This window comes from Podarcis erhardii (assembly GCF_964252035.2).
Source record: "Podarcis erhardii genome assembly, chromosome: 7".
NCBI classification, from domain to species: domain Eukaryota; kingdom Metazoa; phylum Chordata; class Lepidosauria; order Squamata; family Lacertidae; genus Podarcis; species Podarcis erhardii.
This window is the reverse complement of record NC_138511.1, coordinates 89858420-89882313: the sequence shown is the minus strand read 5'-3', so window position 1 is coordinate 89882313 and position 23894 is coordinate 89858420. Positions and strand designations below refer to the sequence as shown.

The following is a 23894-nucleotide window of genomic DNA, read 5'->3' as shown; positions in this document are numbered from 1 at the left end:
ACCATAAAGAAGGCTGATCGCCGAAGAATGGATGCTTTTGAATTCTGGTGCTGGAGGAGACTCTTGAGAGTCCCATGGACTGCAAGAAGATCCAACCTCTCCATTCTGAAGGAAATCAGCCCTGAGTGCTCACTGGAAGGACAGATCCTGAAGCTGAGGCTCCAAGACTTTGACCACCTCATGAGAAGAGAAGACTCCCTGGAAAAGACCCTGATGTTGGGAAAGATGGAGGGCACAAGGAGAAGGGGACGACAGAGGACGAGATGGTGGGACAGTGTTCTCAAAGAAACCAGCATGAGTTTGCGGGAGGCAGTGGAAACCAGGAGTGCCTGGCGTGCTTTGGTCCATGGGGTCACAAAGAGTCAGACATGACTAAACAACAACAAAAACCACACACACACATAAGGTAACCCCTTATGCTAGGCCCTGTTTGCACCCTACATGTAAAGCTCTAGGTCTAGGGTAACCCTTTTCAACAGTCAAGGCCTCCAGCTAAGCAGACATCTGGGAGATTTCCTTTATTTCATTTTAATGCACAGTGGCAGGGTTTTTTTAGCCCACACGGATATGGCCAAAAGGAGGATGGCATCCCATCCCTTCTCAGGTCAGAGTCGTACCATATATTTAAAGCACGCCATGATGCCACTTTAAACAGCCATGGCTTCTTCCCCCACAAAAATTTCTGGGAACTGTAGTTTAAGAGTGCTGAAAGTCCTCCATAGACCCCTATTCTCCTCGCAGAACTACAATTCCCAGAGTTCCCTGGGAAGAGGGATTGATCCTTAAAACCATTCTGTGAATTGCAGTTCTGTGAGGGGAATGGGTTTGTGTGTGTGTCTCCTAACACCTCTCAGCACCCTACACTTACCAGAATAATTTCGGGGAAGCCATGGCTGATCAAAGTGGTTTCACAGGTGAGTCTCACCAATCTGCATTATAAGTACTGTATTTTTCACTCTATAAGACGCACCAGAGCACAAGACACACCTAGCTTTTGGAGGAGGAAAACAAGAAAAAAAATATTCTGAATCTCAGAAGCCAGAACAGCAAGAGGGATCGCTGTGCAGTGAAAGCAGCAATCCCTCTTGCTGTTCTGGCTTCTGGGATAGCTGAGCAGCCTGCATTCGCTCCATAAGACGCACACACATTTCCCCTTACTTTTTAGGAGGGAAAAAGTGAGTCTAATAGAGCAAAAAATACGGTATGTATATGCATCAGTGACAATATCCCAATAGGAGCATCTCTTCCATTGGTCGATAGCAGGGCGGCCGAGCGGCCAATAAGAGTTCCTTTCACATCACATTGGCTGCCAGCTGTGTGGACCGGATTCCGTGGCAGCCAATCACTGTCCACGTCCTCTGGGCACTTGGAGGAGGACTGCTTGGTGTGGCGTCAGCCTCACTCGGTCCACGTTGCTCTCTCGCTGGGGCTCAGGGTGGGTGCTGAAGAGAACTTTGGCAGGAACCAGGAAGTTGAGCTGGCTCAGGCTGAGCTGGAGGGGCCGCGGACCCAGGTTCAAGAGCACCAGGATTGCGGAGCAGGATCCGGGCCGGAGAAAGGCGAAGACATCCTCCGAGTGGCTGGCAAGGGGCAGAGGGATGTAATCGACTCCGTGTAGAGCGAACGAGCTGGCGTGCAGAGCGAGGAGAGAGCGGTGCAGGATCTCCAGAAGGGCCCGGTCAGAACTTCCTTCCTAATTGAGAGAGCACAGAAAGCAGCCTCAGACCACTGGCCCACCTAGTGTGCTGGTCCCGAGGGCTAACCGTGCGGCGAGCTCTGAGTCCAGTCCGAGGTCAAGGGTGCTGTATGGAGGCTGTCTGTCAAAGCTGAAGCTGGGTCCAAGGCAGGGAGTCGGGTGAGGTCAGGAACTCTGGCAGAAGAGCAAGGCAGGAACAGGCTACCAACAATGTTGCTCCTGCAACTTGGGACTGGGGCTGGCCGGCTTTTATCTGCCCCAAGGCATAGGGCAGCCCTGGTCCACAGGTGACTCACCTCTCCTGGCCTGGAGGCGAGCCCTCCTCCTGCGGGAACTTAGTTCCCTCCGCCTCTCTGCCCTGAGCCTCTGCAGCTCAGGAGAGACAGGAGGGTTACTGGACCCAGAAGCAACCTCAGCTTCCTCTGACGGGGCTGAGAGTGGAGCACCTGCAGGCAATGGGTCCTCCATCACCTCAGGAGCCAGAGCAGACTCAGCTGGTGCCTGCGCCTGAGGACCCAGCACAGGTGAGGACCCTTCAGGCTCAAGCCCCGGCTCAGCTGGTTCTGGAGGCGGGGAATCCTGTGCAGGCTGGGATCCCTCAGGTTCAGCCTCCAAGTCCGAATCCCAGGCCATCACACCTACCTCCATACTGTCTACACTGCAGATGCCAAGGATTGAACCCAGGACCATTTGCGTGTGAAGCGTATATGCAGCAGCTGCGCAAGGGAGTTTCCCTCAAAAAACACACACAACAGGATTCTAGTCCTCATTGCTTTGAATAAGGGGCTGATTTAAACAGGGGGTCAGCAGTGCCATCAGACCATAAGTCAATGTTGCTCTGTTGGGGCTGGATCAGTGATTCCCAAAGGGGGGTGGGTAGGATCACCGAGGTGGGGTGCTAAGAGTCAAGGGGGCGGCAGGAGGTATGGGCGTACTTAAGGGTTGAGTAGGTTGGGGAGCAGACAAAGTGGCGAGGGCAAATCTCCAGAGTTTCAGAGAGGGCACACTCACAGCCCTATAGGAAGATGGAGAGGCAGCATGGTGTAGTGGTTAGAGTGTCACACTAGGACGGGGAGAGAAAAATACAATAAAACATCAAACATTAAAAACTTCCCTAAACAGGGCTGCCTTCAGATGTCTTCTAAAAGTCAGATAGTTGTTTATTTCCTTGATATCTGAAGGGAGGGTGTTCCACAGGGAGGGCGCCACTACCGAGAAGGCCCTCTGCCTGGTTCCTTGTAACTTGGCTTCTCGTAGCGAGGGAACCGCCAGAAGGCCCTCGGCACTGGACCTCAGTGTCCAGGTAGAATGATGGGGGTGGAGACGCTCCTTCAGGTATACTGGGCCGAGGCCGTTTAGGGCTTTAAAGGTCAGCACCAACACTTTGAATTGTACTCGAAACGTCCCGGGAGCCAAAATAGGTCTTTCAGGACTGGTGTTATGTGGTCTCAGCGGCCGCTCCCAGTCACCAGTCTAGCTGCCGCATTCTGGATTAGCTGTAGTATCCGGGTCACCTTTAAAGGTAGCCCCACGTAGAGCGCATTGCAGTAGTCCAAGCGGGAGATAACCAGAGCATGCACCACTCTGGCAAGACAGTCTGTGGGCAGGGAGGGTCTCATCCTGCGTACCAGATGGAGCTGGTAGACAGCTGCCCTGGACACAGAATTGACCTGCGCCTCCATGGACAGCTGTGAGTCCAAAATGACTCCCAGGCTGCGCACCTGGTCCTTCAGGGACACTGTTACCCAATTCAGGACCAGGGAGTCCCCCTCGCCCACCTAGCCTTGTGCAAAAACCACCTCCTTCTGCATTGGACCCCCCTCTTGGTTTCGGCTAGTCCATCTGCCAGAGCCTGTCTTCACAAGCAGGGGAAGTCCCTAACTCCAGTATACCTGAAGGAGCGTCTCCACTCCCATCGTTCTGCCCGGATACTGAGGTCCAGCGCCAAGGGCCTTCTGGCAGTTCCCTCCCTGCGAGAAGCCAAGTTACAGGGAACAAGGCAGAGGGCCTTCTTTGTAGTGGCACCCGTCCTCTGGAACGCCCTCCCACCAGATGTCAAAGAGAAGAACAACTACCAGACTTTTAGAAGACATCTGAAGGCAGCCCTGTTTAGGGAAGCTTTTAATGTTTAACAGACCACTGTATTTTAATACAGTGGTACCTCGGGTTACATACACTTCAGGTTACATATGCTTCAGGTTACAGACTCTGCTAACCCAGAAATAGTACCTTGGGTTAAGAACTTTGCTTCAGGATGAGAACAGAATTGTGCTCCGGCGGCGCGGCAGCAGCAGGAGGCCCCATTAGCTAAAGTGGTGCTTCAGGTTAAGAACAGTTTAAGGTTAAGGATGGACCTCCGGAACGAATTAAGTACTTAACCCGAGGTACCACTGTACTCTGTTGGAAGCCTCCCAGAGTGGCTGGGGAAACCAAGCCAGATGGGCGGAGTATAAATACCGGTAATAAATTCTATTCTATTCTAACTCACTGAAGGTTTGAGACATGTAATAAATAAATTAAATAAATTCCGGGGATTCAACCCGGCGGACATGCTTTAGCAGTGAGCTACAGCCCTTCGCCAAGTGTAAGACGATGGTCTGTGTCTCACCGTGGACGCATTCTGCACTGGAACAGGGGATCCTTCACCGCCGTGCAGTAGCGGGACTCCCGGAAGGGTGAGCTGGAGAACAGCCAACATCTCCCCCAAACCAGCCTTCAGTGGGGATCCCCATGGCACCTGGAAGAGAGAGAGAAAGAGAGAACAGAAAAGGATGTGGACCCCAAACCAAGGCCTTGACTCGTTTACCGGTTTATTTTTTTGCACAAGGGATTATTTTGGTGCCTTCTCGGCACAACAAATCCTTTCACAGAATTGCAGCTTGTGCAATATACAATTTACAGCTTGGGAGAAGTTACGGAATTGGGATTCAAAAGTCACAGCATATTACACGTTGAAAGAAAATTATATGAAAACGATGTACCGTTGGTATTTAACTCCTAGCAAATTAGGAAAAATGTATAAAACGGAGTCAAATGTATGCTGGAAATATAAGGGGAAAGAAGCTACCTTCTATCATATGTGGTGGAAATTTATGGTAGTAAAAGGATTTTGGGAAATGATATAAAATGAGTTGAAAAAAATGTATGCTGGAAATATAAGGGAAAAGAAGGCACCTTCTGTCATATGTGGTGGAAATGTAAGGTAGTAAAAGGATTTTGGGAAATGATACACTGTATAATGAGTTGAAAAAAATGTTTAAAATAACGTTTTCTTTAAAAAAACCAGAAGCCTTCCTTTTAGGAATTCCAGGTGCTGAAATCCCAAGGGAGCAGAAAAGACTATTTATATATGTGACCACAGCTGCGCAGATGCTATTGGCCCAGAGATGGAAACAATATAAAGTCCCTACCAGAAAGGAATGGCTGATCAAATTGATGGACTTTGCCAAAATGGCTAAAATGACCGGAAGAAACACAAATCAGGAAGACCAAAATTTTAATTAGGAATGGGGAAAAATTTATAACTTATCTTGTAAACACTTAAAATCGTTAGTAAGATTGGAATATTGCTTGTAGTTTAATGGTGAACATTGGATACAATCGAGAGATAAAATATTTGGATTATTATAAAAGATGCAGGAGGAAATGATTAACGATAGGACCCACAAAGGGAAGGAGGAAAGCCCAAGAGATTCCTTGTAATTTTGTTTTTAGGTTGGATATGTGAAAAATCTGAAAAACCAAATATTTTTTAAAAAATAACAATTCAAAAAGCAGCTTGCACCAGAGAAGTTTCACGCAGCCCAAGCAAAGTCCCTCCTCACCATCCAGCCGGGCCAGGGCACCTGCGGGTGCCCCAAGGCCCCTTCCACCCATTGCGCCAGTCCTTGGGCAGTCAGGTTCCTCGCGGCTCCCAGCAGACGGCAGCTGAGGATGACGCTCTCAGGCACCCGGCAAGAAATATTGCACCTTTCGCTCTCATCCCGGACAATCAGAACCCTGAAAGAGATGTATGTGAAAGTAAAAGTGGATGGTTATTTGGTGAAAGAAAGAATGGAAAATTATAGTATAATAAGATATAAGGATAAAAATAAGATGAAGGATTTGCTGAAATATTTATATGAATTAGAATATAAAGAGGGGAATTATAGTATGCTAAGATAAATTATTGGGATTAAAACAAAGTTGGAAGGATTTGCTGGAATATCTAATTGAATTAGAATACAAAAATGGGAGGCGTGAGGAAGTCAAGGAAATAAGTGAATGTAAGTAAGTGAGTTAAAGGTTTGACTTGTTTTTTTTTATTATTTTTTTCGGTTTTTTGATGATGTCTTTTTTGTATATGTACTGTTTTTTCGTTTTTTCTTCGATTGTTCTCTTTTTATTCTTTTTTTTCTGTAACCTTTAAAATCTTAATAAAAAATTATTTTTTTTAAAAAAGAGATGTATGTGAAATTACCGTATTTTTCACTCTATAGGATGCACCGGGCCATAGGAGGGGGAGAACGGGGGGGGGGAATTCTCCCCCTCTCTGCTCAGCGCCCCTTCAGTGAAGTGGCAGGAGAAACGGAGCAGGAGGAGGAGCAGGAGAAACAGAGCCCCTTCCATTTCTCCTCCCGCTTCGCTGAAGGGGAGCTGCGCAGAGAGGGAAAACTGTTTTGCGCCTCTCCAGCGAAGCGAAGCCTGGAGAGCAAGAGGGATCTGTGTGCACCGACCCCTCTCGATCTCCAGGCTTCAGGCGGCTATCCGCAAGCCTTTGGAGCGCAGCGGGAACTCATGCTGTGCCACGAAGGCTTGCAGATAGCTGCCTGAAACCTCCGGAGCGCAGCGGGAGTTCCCACTGCGCTCAGGAGGCTTCAGGCGGCTTCAGCGAAAGCAATGCAGAGGGAGGGTTCCCTCTGCGCTTCGGAGGCTTTGCGTTGCTATCGCTGAAGCCAAGGAGCCTGCATTCGCTCCATAAGATGCACACACATTTCCCCTTAATTTTTGAAGGGGAAAAGGTGCGTCTTATAGAGTGAAAAATACAGTAACTGTGTCACTGTTTTGCAGGTCGTGTGGTGAATTGTAGATTTCAAATGCTTGCTGCTTCGACTCAAGACTTTTTTTGCAGTAAGGCACACGACAGGAGTTGCTTCCAGATGACCTGGTTATGGTGCATGCGTCGGGGGGGTTATACGATGTTACGTCCGGCAATAACACAACATTTCCCAGTGCGTTTCGCCATGGCTTCCTCGTTGCGAAAAGCCTGCTTTTCTTTTTAAAGGGGGAAGTGGGTTTGTTGCACAAGAGCAGCAGATCGGCTATAACCATGCAACCCAAATTGCTCGTATGCGTTTGAATCCCACCTAATAATAATAATAATAATAATAATAATAATAATAATATATTATTTATACCCCGCACATCTGGCTGAGTTTCCCCAGCCACTCTGAGCGACTTCCAATCGAGTGTTAAAAACAATACAGCATTAAATATTAAAAACTTCCCTGAACAGGGCTGCCTTCAGATGTCTTTTAAAGATAAGATAGCTGCTTATTTCCTTCACATCTGGTGGGAGGGTGTTCCACAGGGTGGGCGCCACTGGAACATGCATGCATTGCAAAGTGCAAGATGGCAACGTGAAGTCATATGACCTCCCTACAAACCAATCCGAATGAATTCTAAATAAAAGATGGACATCGCAGAATCTCCCGGCTAACTATGTGCAATGCATTTGGGACGAATGACGTCGTGCATTTGGGGGTCATTCTAGATGATGCCCTGAGTACCTTCCAGTCCTGGGAGACCTGTGCCCAGTGCTGGTTGGAATCTACTGGAGGAGGCTGCTGGGCTGGCCGCACAAGTTTTTTGTAAGGTCATTAACTTGGCTGGCCATCTCAGTGTCCTCATCAGCATCACAAAAGAATGAGCTAGGTTGCGTCTATGTGAGGTAGCCTTCCAGGCTAATGGGTGGAAACAGGCAGAAAGCTGGAGACACAGAGACCTGCTAACTCTGTGCTGGATGTAAAGCTGCAACTAATGGAGAAGCAATTAATGCAGGCCCCCCACCCCACCCCACCCCATGGGTCCCTATTTTCCAGGAACAGTCCTGGACAACAGAAGTTGTCCTGGTTTCTGATTTGATCCCAGAATGTCCTGCTTTTCCTTAAAGGTAAAGGTAAAGGGACCCCTGACCATTAGGTCCAGTCGTGGCTGACTCTGGGGTTGCGGCGCTCATCTCGCTTTATTGGCCGAGGGAGCCAGCGTACAGCTTCCGGGTCATGTGGCCAGCATGACTAAGCCGCTTCTGGCGAACCAGAGCAGTGCACGGAAACGCCATTTACCTTCCTGCCGGAGCGGTACCTATTTATCTACTTGCACTTTGACATGCTTTCGAACTGCTAGGTTGTCAGGAGCAGGGACTGAGCAACGGGAGCTCACCCCGTCGCGGGGATTCGAACCGCCGACCTTCTGATCGGCAAGTCCTAGGCTCTGTGGTTTAACCCACAGCGCCACCCACGTCCCTTTTATTATGGAATAGAATGTCCCTATTTTCATCTGAGAAATGTTGGAGGCTATGCTTAACGTTGATGTATTATGCCCAGGTTTCATAGATGAGTAAATATATCCTAAGGACACAACAGTATCTGCTGTTCTTCATTCCTATGAAACTGAACCCTGGCCAAGCACTGGAATGTCTTGCCACTCAGATATTGGGGTGATGCGTAAAAGTACCCAATAAAAAGGCAAACCCCCAGCCCCCCAAACCTCAGATTCTCCAATGCCTTGGGACTGCCTGCATTCCCCAGTCCGGCCACCAGGGGTCCTTGCAGACCCTGGACTAAGGAGGGTCTGGGGGGAGGAGTGGTGGGAAAGGAAATTGAAAAGATCAGAGAATGAAATATAAAATATATAATGAATTTAAGAAATTATTTAAATTTACTTTTTAAAAAAAGGCCGGAGATTTTCCTTCTAGGAATAATGCCCATAGAAATAAAGCAAAATACAAGACAGCTGCAAGAATACTGATAGGCAGAAGTTGGAAAAGTGAAACAACACCTACAATAATTGATTGGCAATCACTCATGCTAGAGTACTTTCAATTAGCAAAGCTGACCGGAAAAGTTCGAGGAGCCCCAAATCAAAAAATATACAGAGAATGGAGACTATTCAAAGAGTATATAAGATTATACTGTAATAATGACATTATCCTAGCAGAACTGAATGATAATAAGGTAAAGGTTTAACCCACAGCACCACCCTTACTTGTATATAATAAACAAATGGAATAAATATACTAGAAAAATTATACAGGAAAAGTTATAAAACAAACTGTGTGACAAAATTAAGATAATAGAAAAAGTACGACGAGAATGGTTGGACGTTTCTTTCAGAAGACTCTATTAGATAAGACAGGATGTTATAACCAATGTTCATTTCTTATTGTTAACTCTCTTTTGCTTTTTTATTTTATCTTTTTTTCCTCTTACAATTTCGTGTTTTGTTGTAACTATTTGTAACATATATGTAAGATGATATTTTAAATCAAGAAAGACGAATTATTTAAAAGAAAAGAAAGGATCAGAGAACCCCCATAGGCCGCTGACCCCTCACTTACTTCTCCTGCCCCCGATCTGGCTTGGTCTGAGCGCCCAGCTCACTCCAGGCATGCAGCACCTGCAATCGAGCCCCACAATAGACAGTATCACACACCCACATATTTGGGGTTCATCAATCCTAAGAGGGAAAACTCAGGCACCCGACTGCAGTTCCAATCAACAACACACCTTAGATTCCTCAGTATACCTACAAATGTGCATTGCAAAGGGGGCATTTTAGAAGTTTTTTTTCTTTACCCATAGAGCAGGCATCCCCAAACTTGGCCCTCCAGCTCTTTTGGGACTACAACTCCCATCATCCCTAGCTAACAGGACCAGTGGTCAGGGACGATGGGAATCGTATTCCCAAAATAGCTGGAGGACCGAGTTTGGGGGTGCCTGCCATAGAGGCATCGTGTTGGCTAGAGGGGCCAGTGAAAAAGAGATGACAAACCTAGACAGCGTCTTAAAAAGCAGAGACATCACCTTCCCAACAAAGGTCCGTATAGTTAAAGTTCTGGTTTTCCCAGTAGTCATGTATAGAAGTGAGAGCTGGACCATCAAGAAGGCTGATCGCCAAAGAATGGATGCTTTTGAATTCTGGTGCTGGAGGAGACTCTTGAGAGTCCCATGGACTGCAAGAAGATCAAACCTCTCCATTCTGAAGGAAATCAGCCCTGAGTGCTCAATGGAAGGACAGATCCTGAAGCTGAGGCTCCAAGACTTTGGCCACCTCATGAGAAGAGAAGACTCCCTGGAAAAGACCCTGATGTTGGGAAAGATGGAGGGCCCAAGGAGAAGGGGACGACAGAGGACGAGATGGTGGGACAGTGTTCTCGAAGCTACCAGCATGAGTTTGACCAAACTGCAGGAGGCAGTGGAAGACAGAAGTGCCTGGTGTGCTCTGGTCCAGGGGGTCACGGAGAGTCGGACACGACTAAACAACCCAACAACAAGCTTTATATTGTCTACACGGACTGGCAGCATCTCTGCAGGATTTTAGGCAAGGGGTTTCTAGCCCTACCAGGAGATGCTGCCAGCTGCCAGTGGGGTTTGAACTTGGCAGTTTCTGCACACAACACAGGTGCCCTGTTGCTTAGCCACAAACTTCCCCAAGTGCTTTATTTAAGTTTTTGTTTTTTTAAAGTGTCGGTCTGGGATTCGATAAGATAGGGTGGTATATGAATATTTCAAACAAGTAAATAAAACACCACTGGGTGGCACCGCTCTTACCGCCTCCAGACGCCAGGCCGGATCCTTGCCCACCAGGAATCCGTGGACCCCCAAAGCCTGCCAGAACTGGAACGCCCCCTGCAGGGTCAAAAGGAGGCGGGAGCTCAATTTGGCTGCAGAAATCCCAGGCTCACTCAGCTGCGAATAAGACCCACTTTGAGACAGAGGGAATGACTTCTCAGTTAATGTGCTGTGTACCCGCTTGTGTTGCACAGAAGTGAACATGCCAGGATCCATCACGGCTCAGCCCAAGAGCATGTCAACTCGGAATATTGCATCTTGAGAGCAAGGGCCGGATTCGAGCCAAGTGTGGCCCCTGGCTTGGGCACAAGCTGTCTCTGTGCACGTACAGGATGAACCCAGGGCCAGATTTAGGTCTGATGAGGCCCTAAGCTGCTGAAAGTAATGGGGCCCTTTATATGTCCAGCTGTCCTTTGTCAACAACAAATTGTCTCTGGTTTTTTTGTGTTAAAAGATACGCTATATGGTAATTGATGGACCTAATAGGTATCTAAAGTCATCTGCAAGTAACAAAATATGTATTTTATCCAAGTATTTTTTGAACTGAAATGCAATTAAGATAGGAAAATTCATGTTAAATTGCTGCTTTACGGGTTGTTTTTAAAAGTCTGGAATGGATGAATCCATTTTGTATTGCTTTCACGCCTTGGTTTTGGAACACTTTGGTTTTGGAAAAAACTTCTGGAATGGATTAAGTTTGAGAACCAAGGTACCACTGTATATAGAAATGAGCAAACCAGTGATATTTTAGGGAGGAGGTGAGCAGGTGGGCCATTACATTGGTACCTCGGGTTACATACGCTTCAGGTTACATACGCTTCAGGTTACAGACTCCGCTAACCCAGAAATAGTACCTCAGGTTAAGAACTTTGCTTCAGGATAAGAACAGAAATTGTGCTCCGGTGGCACGGCCCATTTAGCTAATGGGAGGCCCCATTAGCTAAAGTGGTGCTTCAGGTTAAGAACAGTTTCAGGTTAAGTACGGACCTCCGGAACGAATTAAGTACTTAATCTGAGGTACCACTGTACCTCCTAGGAGCCTACACAACACAAAACACTGTTTGAGTATGTTTCATGTAACCAGAGGTTTGTTGTTGGTTTCCCATAATGGGCATCTTGTTGGCCACCGTGAGAACAGGGTTCTGGATCAGATGGGTCGCTAGCCTGATCCTGCAATTCTTAGTTTCTTATGCACCCCCACCCCCAGCCAACCTCTGCACATCTGGGATCAGAAGAAAGGTTTCTGGGCCGGAGCCTGTGAATTCCAACCAGGCTTGAAGTTTAGTTCAGAATTTCAGCAAACCGACATCAGCAGCCTCCTGCCCTGGCAGCTGAATACGGGGCAAACATGGCCAGACTTTGAGGAGAACTTTGAGGAGACTTTGACGCAGTGGCGTAGCGTGGGTTGTCAGCACCCGGGGCAAGGCAAGTAATTTGTGCCCCCTAACCCGGGGCAAGGCAAGTAATTTGCGCCCCTAACCCCTAACCTGCCGCCGCTGCCAGCTTCTTCTTGCTGCTGCCTGGGCTGGGGTATTTACGGTAAGGTAGCCACGGCGGCGGCGGTGGGTCCGTGTCAGGTGATCTGAGGCGAGTTGCCGCTGGCGCTGCCCCCCAAACGACACCGCTTGCCTGGAGGAGGAGGAGGGCAGAGAGGCGAGGAAAATGCAACATGGCCCAGCAGCTGCAGCAGCGGTGGCGGCGGTGGCGGCGGTGGCGGGGCTGTGAGGAGGGGCTGCCTGGCGCGCCCTCCGCGGCCCTGACACGCGGGGAGCGCTGAGAGCCGCTGCCTGCCGGACGCCTTCAGCCCTGACGCGCGCACAGCTCATCGGTTCCGCGAGACATGGGGCTCTGCTACAGCCTGCGCCCGAGGCTCTTCGGCGACTCCGGAGGTGGCGAGCGCCCCCCCCCCGATGTTGCGCCCGGTGCGGCCGGCCCCCCCTGTACCCCCCACGCTACGCCACTGCTTTGACGATAACCACATACCTTAAGGTGCTGGTGTGTCCGGTTGTGCTTTGCAAGGGAGTCCATCTCCTCTTCCCAGACTGGGAGTTCAAGCAAAATTCGGAGTCCTGGGTGGTTGGAGGAGAGGGGCGTTGGAATGGGAAAAGGCAAAAATATTAGAATCGTGGCCACCCAACCGCTGCTTGCAAATCTCCAGTGAAGTTGAGGTCTCTGTTGAACAACTCTTACCCTAAAAAAAAGTAATGCTTTCTTGTTGTTTGAATCTGTTGCTTCAAGTCTTCTCCTCTGGAGGAGCCGGAAAGAAGCCTGCTTCATCTTCCATGTGACCACCCTTCAGATATTTGAAGGTGGCTAAATGCCGTATTTTTCGCTCTATAGGATGCACCGGACCATAGGAAGGGGAGAACGGGGGGGGGGGGGATTTCTTGTTCTCCCCCTCTAAAACAAGGTGTGTTCTGTGCGTTCAAGGTGCGTTCACCCAAAGCCTCCGGAGCCCAGTGGGAGTTCTTGCTGGGTTCTGGAGGCTTTGGGTTCCTTTTGACCTGCTCTTTGGGGCTGGCGGGCGGAAGCGCCGCTTTCCCCCACCGCCAGCCCCAAAGACCAGGTCGAGGAGCAGCATAGAGGCGGCAAGCCGCCTTTTCGCTGCCCCCTGAGCTTGTGGGGCTGGCAGTGGGGGGAAGCGTTGCAGCCTTCCCCCCACCTTTGTACAGCCTTCGTAGCCTCCACAGGGCAAGCGGGGTGAAGGCGCTCCTCTGCCCTGTGGAGGCTTTGCGCAGCTAACCCCAAGCTAGAACGCAAGACAGAGCACTGCACAGCGCTCCGTCTCCCTGTTCTGGCTTTGGGCTTAGCCACGCAGCCTGCATTCGCTCTATAGGACTCACACAGAATCATAGAATCCTAGAGTTGGAAGAGACCACAAGGGCCATCGAGTCCAACCCCCTGCCAAGCAGGAAACACCATCAGAGCACTCCTGACATATGGTTGTCAAGCCTCTGCTTAAAGACCTCCAAAGAAGGAGACTCCACCACACTCCTTGGCAGCAAATTCCACTGTCGAACAGCTCTTACTGTCAGGAAGTTCTTCCTAATGTTTAGGTGGAATCTTCTTTCTTGTAGTTTGGAACCATTGCTCCGTGTCCGCTTCTCTGGAGCAGCAGAAAACAACCTTTCTCCCTCCTCTATGTGACATCCTTAATTTTTGGAGGGGAAAAAGTGCGTCCTATAGAGCGAAAAATACGGTATCTCCTCTCCATCTTTTCCTCTCCTGGCTAAACATTCCCAACTCCCTCAACTCTTCCTCTTGAAGTTTCAAGACGTGGTCGCCCTTCTCTGCCCACCTTCCAGCTTGTCAACATCCTTCTTAAATTGTGGCGCCCAGAACTGGACACAGGACCCCAAGTGTGGCCTGACCAAGGCAGAAGAGAGCAGGGCTATTATCCCCCCTTGATCTGGACACTAGGACTTCTGTTGATGCAGCCTAGAAGTTGCAGCACAACAACCTCATCAGGTGTGGGGCAAGATTGTACTTGAAGAACTGCAACCTGCCATTTCCTGCCTTGAAACAGGCCCTGTCTCTGGGCACCGGAAGCTCAGCTGCTTTCTGTGGCATCAGGGCCACTTGGTCCACCAGCGTGACCTGCTCTGACTGGCAGCTGCCCTATGGGGTCTCAGGCTGGACTCTCCTTCAGTGGAGGTTTTTAAGCAGAGGTCAGATGGACACCTCCTCTAGCTGTGATTTCTGCATGGCAGGGGGTTGGGCTGGATGACCCAGGGGGGTCCCTTCTAACTACAATTCAATAATAATAATAATAATAATAATAATAATAATAATAATAATAATAATAATAATAATGTTTTATTATTTATACCCCACTCATCTGGCTGGGTTTCCCCAGCCACTCTGGGCAGCTCCCAACTGAATATTAAAAACACAATACAGCATTAAACATTAAAAACTTCCCTAAACAGGGCTGCCTTCAGATGTCTTCTAAAAGTAAGATAGCTGCTTGTTTCCTTGACATCTGACGGGAGGGCGTTCCACAGGGAAGGGCGCCACCACCGAGAAGGCCCTCTGCCTGGTTCCCTGTAAACTCACTTCTTGCAGGGATGGAACCACCAGAAGGCCCTTGGAGCTGGACCTCAGTGTCTGGGCTGGACGATGGGGGTGGAGACGCTCCTTCAGGGATACTGGACTGAGGCCGTTTAGGGCTTTAAAGGTCAGCACCAATGCTATGAATCTAGGACGGGGTAGGCAACCAAAGGCCTTCTCAATCTGGCCTGTGGACAGTCCAGGAATCAGCATGTTTTTACATTAGTAGAATGTGTCCTTTTATTCAAAATGCATCTCTGGGTTATTTGTCGGGCATAGGAAGTCGTTCATTATTTTTTTTCAAAATATAGTTCAGCCCACCACAAGGTCTGAGGGACAATGGACCGGCGTACGGCTGAAAAAGGTTGCTAACCCCTGATCTAGGTCTTTACCTCTGTCACTGAGCTGTAACCACCCCTTCATACCTTCCTTCTTCCCAACATCCACCAGGGCTTCCAGCTGTTCCTGAGACCCATGGGCAGGTAGGATCCTGCTCAGATTGGCAAGGTCGCTCTCGAGGATGGGGCCCAGCACCAAGGCCTGGATGGAGAAGGCTAGGAGCCGGTCCAGCTGACGTCTCACACCTTGAGGGAGAAGAAGCAGGGAGAGGCAGGGTCACTGCTTAGACTCCACCCCACAACTAACACCCCTCTTGCCCCAATTTTAATCGAGCATGATTAAGTGGGCACAATATGTGGGTCACTGTATTGGTTATGATTTATGGGGACAGTTGTGGGAAATAAATATGAATTTAACGGCATGTCGTGCAATAAAATAAAACTCGATGAAAATGGCCCACAGATGGTATTTAACACCCACCAGATTGGGACACGGGTGGCGCTGTGGGTTAAACCACAGAGCCTAGGTTCGAATCCCTGCGACAGGGTGAGCTCCCGTTGCTCGGTCCCTGCTCCTGCCAGTTCAAAAGCACGTCAAAGTGCAAATAGATAAATAGGTACTGCTCTGGTGGGAAGGTAAACGGCGTTTCTGTGCACTGCTCTGGATTGCCAGAAGCGGCTTAGTCCTGCTGGCCACATGACCCGGAAGCGTATGCCGGCTCCCTCGGCCAGTAAAGCGAGATGAGCACCGCAACCCCAGAGTCGGCCACTTTACCTTTACCTTTTAGATTGGTGAAAATGTCTTTTAAAAAAAGGAAAAGGTCTATTTTGGAAGTGTAATTAAACTGAGGAATCCCTTTTCCACATGTGGTAGTCCTGTAAAGTAATTAAGGAATATTGGGAAACCATGTAGAATGAATTAAAAAAAATATTAACTATCCCAAAACACCTGAGGTTTTCCTCTTGGGTCCCCAAAAAGCAAAAGAGTTCATTACTATACCCCACCTCCTCAGCTAGAGGCTTATTGGCACAAAGGCGGAGAACAAGTCTAGTGACCACTAAGGAAGAATTGGCAGTGTGAAATGTTCGAATATGCTGAACTGGCTGGTCTGACGAACAGGGTAAGAGAAAACGAAGATAAGGAATATAAGGCGGAATGGGCAATTGACTATTATAAGAAGCAATCGAGACAAATACGTAGCTTAGCAGGTCTCCAGTAAATCCAGCAGAGCTGAAAGAAAGTATTTAAAAGGTAACAAATTGGATAATTAAAAAGATGTGGATTACGCGGAGTAGCAGAAAAGGAACCAGGAATAGGGTGGAAGGGAAATCATATGATATAGGTATACATTCTGTGTTTGCTACGAAGTTTTAAGTGGGACAGGGACAGGAGGTTAAATATGCTCTCCGTTCCTATTTTTGAAAATGCAATTTTTAAAAATAAAAACCACAACCCTCCTGACCTCCTTACCTTCCAGGTCCCCTTGCCCATCGCCGTCGGAATCCGGGAAGGAGGCCGGGGGCAGGTGGTAGAAGGACGCTTTCTGCCACCAGACCAAGGGTGGCCGCGGCCGTGGCATCGTGACCAAGAGGAGGACGGCCAGGGCGAGCAGGCAGGCGAACAGCGCCCCCAGGAGGCAGAGCAGGGCCTTGCGGACGCCCGGCCAGGGGGCAGCCCCCGCCTGCTGCACCACTTCCTCCTGGCTCAGGTAGGTGGGGCTGGGCAGGGCGTGGCCCAGTAAAGGGATGCTCTCGCTGGGCACCTGGGATGTGAGCACCACGTCTTCCGCTTTGCCCATCCTCTATTCCTTTGCCCGCAGAGCTGCAAGGGGTCAAAGACAGAGTTGGAAAGAGGGGAGCATTTTGCGGTGGGGATAACACAAGTCAGCGCAGTATTTGGGGGTGTATGGGTTTGATTCTGACCAGGGTGAGTTTGATTTAAATCAAATCGATTTCAATCACGATTTCAGTCACTAGTCAGGAAGACTTGATTTACCGTAAATCACTAGTCAGTAAGACGTGATTTCAATCATTTTTTTACAGAAAGGCTCATTCTTGCTGGTACAGTCATACCTTGGGTTGCGATTGCTGCGGGTTGTGTGTTTTCGGGTTACGGACGCGCTGAACCCGGAAGTACCGGAATGGGTTATTTCTGGGTTTCGGCGCATGCGCAGAAGCACTAAATCACACTTTGCGCATGCGCGGAAGCGCTGAATCATGGCACACGTGGTGCTGTGGGTTGTGAATGTGCCTCCTGCACGGATCAGGTTCGCAACCCGAGGTTCCATTGTATAATCTTAGTATTTGCAACCAGATGAAGGTTTCATTTTTGGAATCATGAATTTCCAGAGTAGTTTTTACAGTTATATCAAAAATTGCTGATTTGGTTATACTGTTAGAAATACAAAGACAGGGAAATATGAAATTATTGTTTACATTTCAACAACTTTTCTGCTGTGCTTTATTGGACGGAGAAAAATAATCATTTCCTTAATAACAATTTATTCAACTAAAACAATAACATTATAGCATATGTATCCATGTTAGTTAACTGATGTGGTTAAACGATTTAAAAAAACAAAAAACAGACTAAGTTTTAGCACACATGAAAAACTTACAACAAATCCTTACTTCCTGATGAATAGCCTTTGGGCTATAATGTAACCTAACTAGAAAATTATCTTTAGAAATATTTTTCCTCCGAAAGCATTTTATTTTAAAAATCTGATTTAAATAAAAAAACTGATTTAAAAAAAGAAATAATAAATAAAACCATTGCTTTTTATCCACCCTGATTCTGACAGGGATGAATCGTGGGATCATAGAATTCTCCTGCCCACAAGACCCAGAAGAATGAACGTGGAGCTCAAGCAAGGTCCCAACCAAAGAAGAATGACAACTTAAACTGATGGAATATGCGCAGCTTGCAGATCTAACTTACAGAATAAGAGAACAAGAAGAACATTCATGTAAAGAAGATCGGAAAATGTATACTGAATATACAAGGGGAAATTGTGTACACTTGAAAACATTGGAAGCATTAAGATAAAATCAACAGTGTAAATAAGTTTTGATGGAAGTAATAATGGAATACCGAATGATTTAGTTTAGGCCTTTGGTCAGGGTTTTCAGTCTGATTCTTTTCTTTCTGTATAAGAACAAGCATTAAAGAGGCCTCCTAGCCTGCTCGCAGGTCCTTTATAAGGCCAGTGGTAACAGTTGGCCCTGGAGAATATTAGCCACTCTCAATTTTACCTGTGGACGGCCATCTGTCCAGATTTTAATTTGCTCTGAACTAATTTTAAGACGTATTTTAATTTTATTGATTGCCTGTTCTTATGTTCTTTGTATACTGTGTTAGTTTTATGATGTTAGCCGCCCTGAGCCCGTCTCTGGCCGGGGAGGGTGGGGTACAAATAAAAAATTATTATTATTATTATATAAAATATGCAGGGATTTATGCCTTGCAAAATGAACCATGGAAAGAGAAGAAGGGAAGTCATTGATATTTTAAGTTTGTCTAAATGAATACAGTCATACCTCGGGTTACAGACACTTCAGGTTACATTCTTTTGGGTTACGGACACGCCAAAACCCAGAAGTACCAGAACGGGTTACTTCCGGGTTTTGGTGGTCGTGCATGCGCAGATGCGCCGAATTGCAACCCGCACGTATGCAGACGCGGCGCTGCAGGTTGCGAAGGCTGCGGGTTGCAAAAGTGGTCTAAACCACAGAGCCTAGGGCTTGCCGATCAGAAGGTCGGCGGTTTGAATCCCCGCAACGGGGTGAGCTCCCGTTGCTCGGTCCCAGCTCCTGCCAACCTAGCAGTTCGAAAGCACATCAAAATGCAAGTAGATAAATAGATACCACTGCAGTGGGAAGGTAAACGGCGTTTCCATGCGCTGCTCTGGTTTCACCAGAAGCTGCTTAGTCATGCTGGCCACATGACCCAGAAGCTGTACGCCGGCTCCCTTGGCCAATAAAGCGAGATGAGCGCCGCAACCCCAGAGTCGGCCACGACTGGACCTAATGGTCAGGGGTCCCTTTACACACACACACACACACACACACACACACATATATATATATATATGAGAAAATGAATGGGTAGCTGCTGCACCCGAACTCTGAAGGCTCCCAGCATATCTCAACAATAATGCCATCCCTCCTGCTGCTGTAAAGGTGGGCGTTGCGAAAAGGCGTCTTGCAAAATGCTTCTTACGAAGGATGCGGGGACTATGTGGCAATCCGGCCCCGTCTCAGGGAAGAGGCGGAGGTAGCAGGAATTCAGCTTTAATGACCTTCGGGAAAATCAAGGCAGCATTCCAAAGTCACACACGCCTGTCTTTGCTCCCTTGTCTGCCTTTGTGAAGAAATCCACAAGAGGGGCCCGTCTCCAAGGCCTCCTTCACCCTTGTTCCAGTTCTGATACCTCCATCTATCTCTCGGCTCAGATCCCTTCCTTAAGCTGATAAGAATGAGCAGTCGTGCTTCCTTCTAGTAAGGATCATAGAAGCACAGCAGGGACCTAGGAGTCATCTAGTCCAACCCCCTGCAATGTAGGGACCGCTGCTAAAGCATCCATGACAGATATTATTATTATTATTATTATTATTATTATTATTATTATTATTATTATTCCACAGGTGGAGGGAAGACACAGGGCAAGAAATAAGAAATGGATAAATGTTGGTACATAATGAAATGTGAAAATGTGAATTTACAAATATAATGTATATGTATCATTATGTAAAGATTTCATATATGTAAAGGTAAAGGTAAAGGGACATCTGACCATTAGGTCCAGTCGCGGACGACTCTGGGGTTGCGGCGCTCAACTCGCTTTATTGGCCGAGGGAGCCGGCGTACAGCTTCCAGGTCATGTGGCCAGCATGACTAAGCCACTTCTGGCGAACCAGAGCAGCGCACGGAAACGCCGTTTACCTTCCCGCCGGAGTGGTACCTATTGATCTACTTGCACTTTGATGTGCTTCTGCTTCTACCTCATAGGCAAAAACTAACCTCTGTGGCTGTCTCTGATAGTTGAACTGCATGTTTCATAAAGGAGATAAACACAGATTAAAGGGATTCCTGACCGTTAGGTCTAGTCGCAGACGACTCTGGGGTTGCGGTGCTCATCTCGCTTTACTGGCTGAGAGAGTCGGCGTACAGCTTCCGGGTCATGTGGCCAGCATGACTAAGCCACTTCTGGCAAACCAGAGCAGCGCACGGAAGCACCGTTCACCTTCCCGCCGGAGCAGTACCTAGTTATCTACTTGCACTTTTTGGCGTGCTTTCAAACTGCTAGGTTGTCAGGAGCAGGGACCGAGCAACGGGAGCTCACCCCGTCGCGGGGATTCGAACCGCCGACCTTCTGATCGGCAAGTCCTAGGCTCTGTGATTTAACCCACAGCGCCACCCATGTCCCTTATATATGTATTGTAACATTAATAATGAATAAATGAAAAAAACAAATCCTTCTTTTTCTCTGACCTGAATCTTCCAACTCCTATCCTGAGCACTAAAAAAGAGTCAGGGACGACAACAGTGATTATACTGCCACTTATTTGTGGGAGGTGCTTCGACGACTGCGTTCTTGGACTATGTTCTGAGAGCTGTGGCGAGTATTGCAGAGCCGTTTCAGAATCAGCCCAGGCAGTGGCGTAGCGTGGGGGGTGCAGGGGGGGCCGGCCGCACCGGGCACAACATCTGGGGGTTAGGGTTAGCGGGCGCAAATCCACGGGTTAGGGGGGGCAAATTACTTGCCTTGCCCCGGGTGCTGACAACCCACGCTATGCCACTGAGCCCAGACCTGGCTTTGTGCTGCTATGCAGAGAGACAACGCCTCTCCTTGCATATCTGTGTTACAAGAAAAGATCTGCCACTGACCTGATACATTCCTCAGGGTTTTGCTGAGATGGAGCCATGATAACCTCTCCCCTCCCAATCCTACGCACTTTTACACAGAACTAAGAGCACTTCCAAGGGATGCGGGTGGCGCTGTGGGTTAAACCACAGAGCCTAGGACTTGCCGATCAGAAGGTCGGCGGTTCGAATCCCCGCGATGGGGTGAGCTCCCGTTGCTCTGTCCCAGCTCCTGCTAACCTAGCAGTTCAAAAGCATGAAGTGCAAGTAGATAAATAGGTACCACTCTGGCGGGAAGGTAAGCGGCGTTTCCATGCGCTGCTCTGGTTCTCCAGAAGCGGCTGTCATGCTGGCCACATGACCCGGAAGCTGTACGCCGGCTCCCTTGGCCAATAAAGCGAGATGAGCATCACAACCCCAGAGTCGGCCACGACTGGACCTAACGGTCAGGGGTCCCTTTACCTTTACCTTTAAGAGCACTTCCAGAAAGTCACTGTTTGGGGGCAGGATTCAGTCACAGACCTGAGAATTCGGTTGTACAATTCAAGCAACAGTTCTGCTCCAACCATGCACCCAATTTCCAAAATTGGAGTGTTGTTGTTTTTTACAATAAGGATAATCTGGACTTGTGTACAATATGAAATCTAACATACTATAATCGATTACAACGTGGCACCTAACATACTGTTGGTATTCCTGAGCTGAGTTGGTATTGTACAGTGGGTTGTATAAAAATGCTGTACAGCAAGTCTTTCTGTAAAAAAAAAGATTTAAATCAAGTTTTACTGACTAGTGATTTAAATCGTGATGAGTAGAATGTGTCCTTTTATTAAACCGTAGAATGTGTCCTTTTATTTAAAATGCATCTCTGGGTTATTTGTGGGGCATAGAAATTTGTTCATCCCCCCCAAAAAAATATAGTCCGGCCCCCCCACATGGTCTGAGGGACAGTGGACTGGCCCACAGCTGGAAAAGGTTGCTGACCCCGGTCTAGTGGGTTTCTGCTGAAAACAAAATGCCTAAATTCTAACACATCCTAGTAGGTACTTTTCTTACAATCTGTTCCTCATTTTGGAGCTCTCTGCTGAGCAATGCTGATGACCAGTCTGAAAAATGCTTGTGTTGCAGTGGATACGGCAGGCTGTGGATGAAATTGCATTTACAGTGGACACTCGTGTTGCGAACATGATCCGTGCGGGATGCACGTTCGCAACCTGCAGCGTTCGCAACCCGCATCTGTGCACACACGGGTTGTGATTCAGTGCTTCTGTGCATGTGCAAAGCGTGATTTAGCGCTTCTGTGCATGTGCGACCGCCGAAACCCAAAAGTAACCCATTCCGGTACTTCCCGGTTTCGGCAGTCCGTAACCCTAAAAAACACGACCTGAAGCGGCTGTAACCCGAGGTATTCTGTATATCCCAACTTTTTCTCCAAGGAATTAAAAGTGGCATTCCTGGTTCTCCCCCCACAATAGCCATGTAGAGGTAGGTGAGGCAGAGAGGGAGTTTTGTGGCTGATTGGGGATTTGAACCCAGGCCCTGGCTGTCTATGGGACAAGATGTTTCACATACAGGGAAAATGTGGTCCTTTCCAGTCTCTGGATCCAGTAACAATGGGGGCAAAATTAAAATCAGTTTGCATTAAAGGTGGACCTGCCCAGTTCACCCTTTCTGGAAAAAATCACAAACCAAAGCCAAACCAACCATCACAATTCACCCTTCTCTGAATTTTTCAACGCAGTTCCTCAGCCAAGTCTCATGTACAAAATCACATATACCAGGACCTGAATTGTGCACGGAAATGCATTTGTCCGGGCAAATAACACGCAGGAACGCATTGCATTAAGGGAAATTGCTTTGCAGAAATTGTGTTTATTAGGCATACAACTGCATACGAAAAGGTGTGTATCAGGAGAACTTTGCACGAAAATGCTGACGAACTGTCAGGAGGCCTTAAAGTAAAATCCTCGAACCAATTTGGAAACGTGCAGCGTGGAATTTAAGACTGGGAAAAGGAGAAACCCCAAATGGACAGATTAACACGTCCCTTGCATAATTTTTTTTCCAGGAAAAAAAGGGGTGGCTTGAGAAAGAAGCCCCCAGAAACCGCCTGCCGTTCAGGATGCAGTTGCTAAACTGGGGATTCACCAGGTGGCCTAATAATAATAATAATAATAATTTATTTGTACCCCACCCATCTGGCTGGGTCTTTCCACTCTGGGCAGCTTCCAACAAAGATTAAAAATACATTAAAATGTATAAGACACACTGCCCTTCACCCTGCCGAACCCCCACTCTCTGTGCCTTCCCAAAAGCTGCAAAACAGGGGAATTATAAACGAGGCCAACCTTACAGGGTCGTTGTGATGGTTATACAGAGGCCATCACATTTTGGGAAACACTGGACCCGTTGCCAAATATTGCAATGAAATGGTCCTGCAAAACAGGCGTCGCTCTTACCGTGTTCTGTTCTCTTCTTGCAAAGGAGGCCAGGGAGGGGGTGCTGAATGAGAGTAACAAAAGAGAGTAACAGGCCCGTCTCTCTGGGTCTCCTCCTTTCCTTCCCGGACTCTGTTGGGCTGGGAAGAAGGCAGGAGTGGGTGAAGTCTCTCCCCAGATATCTCTTGCATCCAATGTCCTGGACGGAGGGGAGGGGGCTGGCTGGGAGCTCCCAGGTCCTTGTGAACCATTAGGAGGGGGGTGCAGTGGCGTAGCGTGGGTTGTCAGCACCCGGGGCAAGGCAAGTAATTTGCGCCACCTAACCCATGGATTTGCGCCCCCTAACCCGTGGATTTGCGCCCCCTAACCCTAACCCCCAAATGTTGCGCCCGGTGCGGCCGGCCCCCCCTGCACCCCCCACGCTACGCCACTGGGGGGGTGGCAATATTTCGTCAGCTGTGCAAGCAGGACGAAAGGCCCCTTCTCCTCACCTTGTTCCTTTCCAGCTCTCGAGACTCTTTTTCGGGTGGTCAAACAACCAACAGGGAGCAGTCCTCTCTCTGAAAACCCGCTTGGTCCAAAGATCAAAAGCCAGAAGAAGGAGAGGGCTTTTGCAGCTTCCCACCCCCAGCAAGCCAGTTCGTAACATGCACAAATAAGCCAAGAGACCATGCTG

The 23894-nt window shown here is 48.3% G+C and overlaps 1 protein-coding gene across 1 annotated transcript; it reads right to left on the bottom strand.

Annotated features, from left to right (window-relative positions):
• Positions 1 to 417: 417 nt before the first annotated feature.
• On the bottom strand, positions 418 to 23457 carry LOC309345825 (amino acid transporter heavy chain SLC3A2-like). The gene is made up of 9 exons (XM_081869243.1): positions 23240 to 23457; positions 16387 to 16737; positions 15003 to 15161; positions 12511 to 12596; positions 10507 to 10584; positions 9294 to 9352; positions 5521 to 5695; positions 4305 to 4433; positions 418 to 1693 (listed from the first exon to the last, which is right to left on the bottom strand). Exons 2-9 carry the CDS (start codon positions 16712 to 16714, stop codon positions 1343 to 1345), a joined length of 1365 nt encoding a protein of 454 aa, XP_081725369.1. The 5' UTR covers positions 16715 to 16737; positions 23240 to 23457; the 3' UTR covers positions 418 to 1342.
• Between the last annotated feature and the right edge of the window lie 437 nt (positions 23458 to 23894).

Excerpts from the sequence above, each read along its gene's own strand:
- LOC309345825 (XM_081869243.1), bottom strand. The coding sequence starts at position 16,714 with ATGGGCAAAGCGGAAGACGTGGTGCTCACATCCCAGGTGCCCAGCGAG. Across the intron at positions 5,696-9,293 it reads CCAGATCGGGGGCAGGAGAA|GGTTCTGATTGTCCGGGATG; the intron begins GTAAGTGAGGGG and ends CATCTCTTTCAG. Across the intron at positions 1,694-4,304 it reads CAGTGCAGAATGCGTCCACG|GAAGGAAGTTCTGACCGGGC; the intron begins GTGAGACACAGA and ends TCTCTCAATTAG.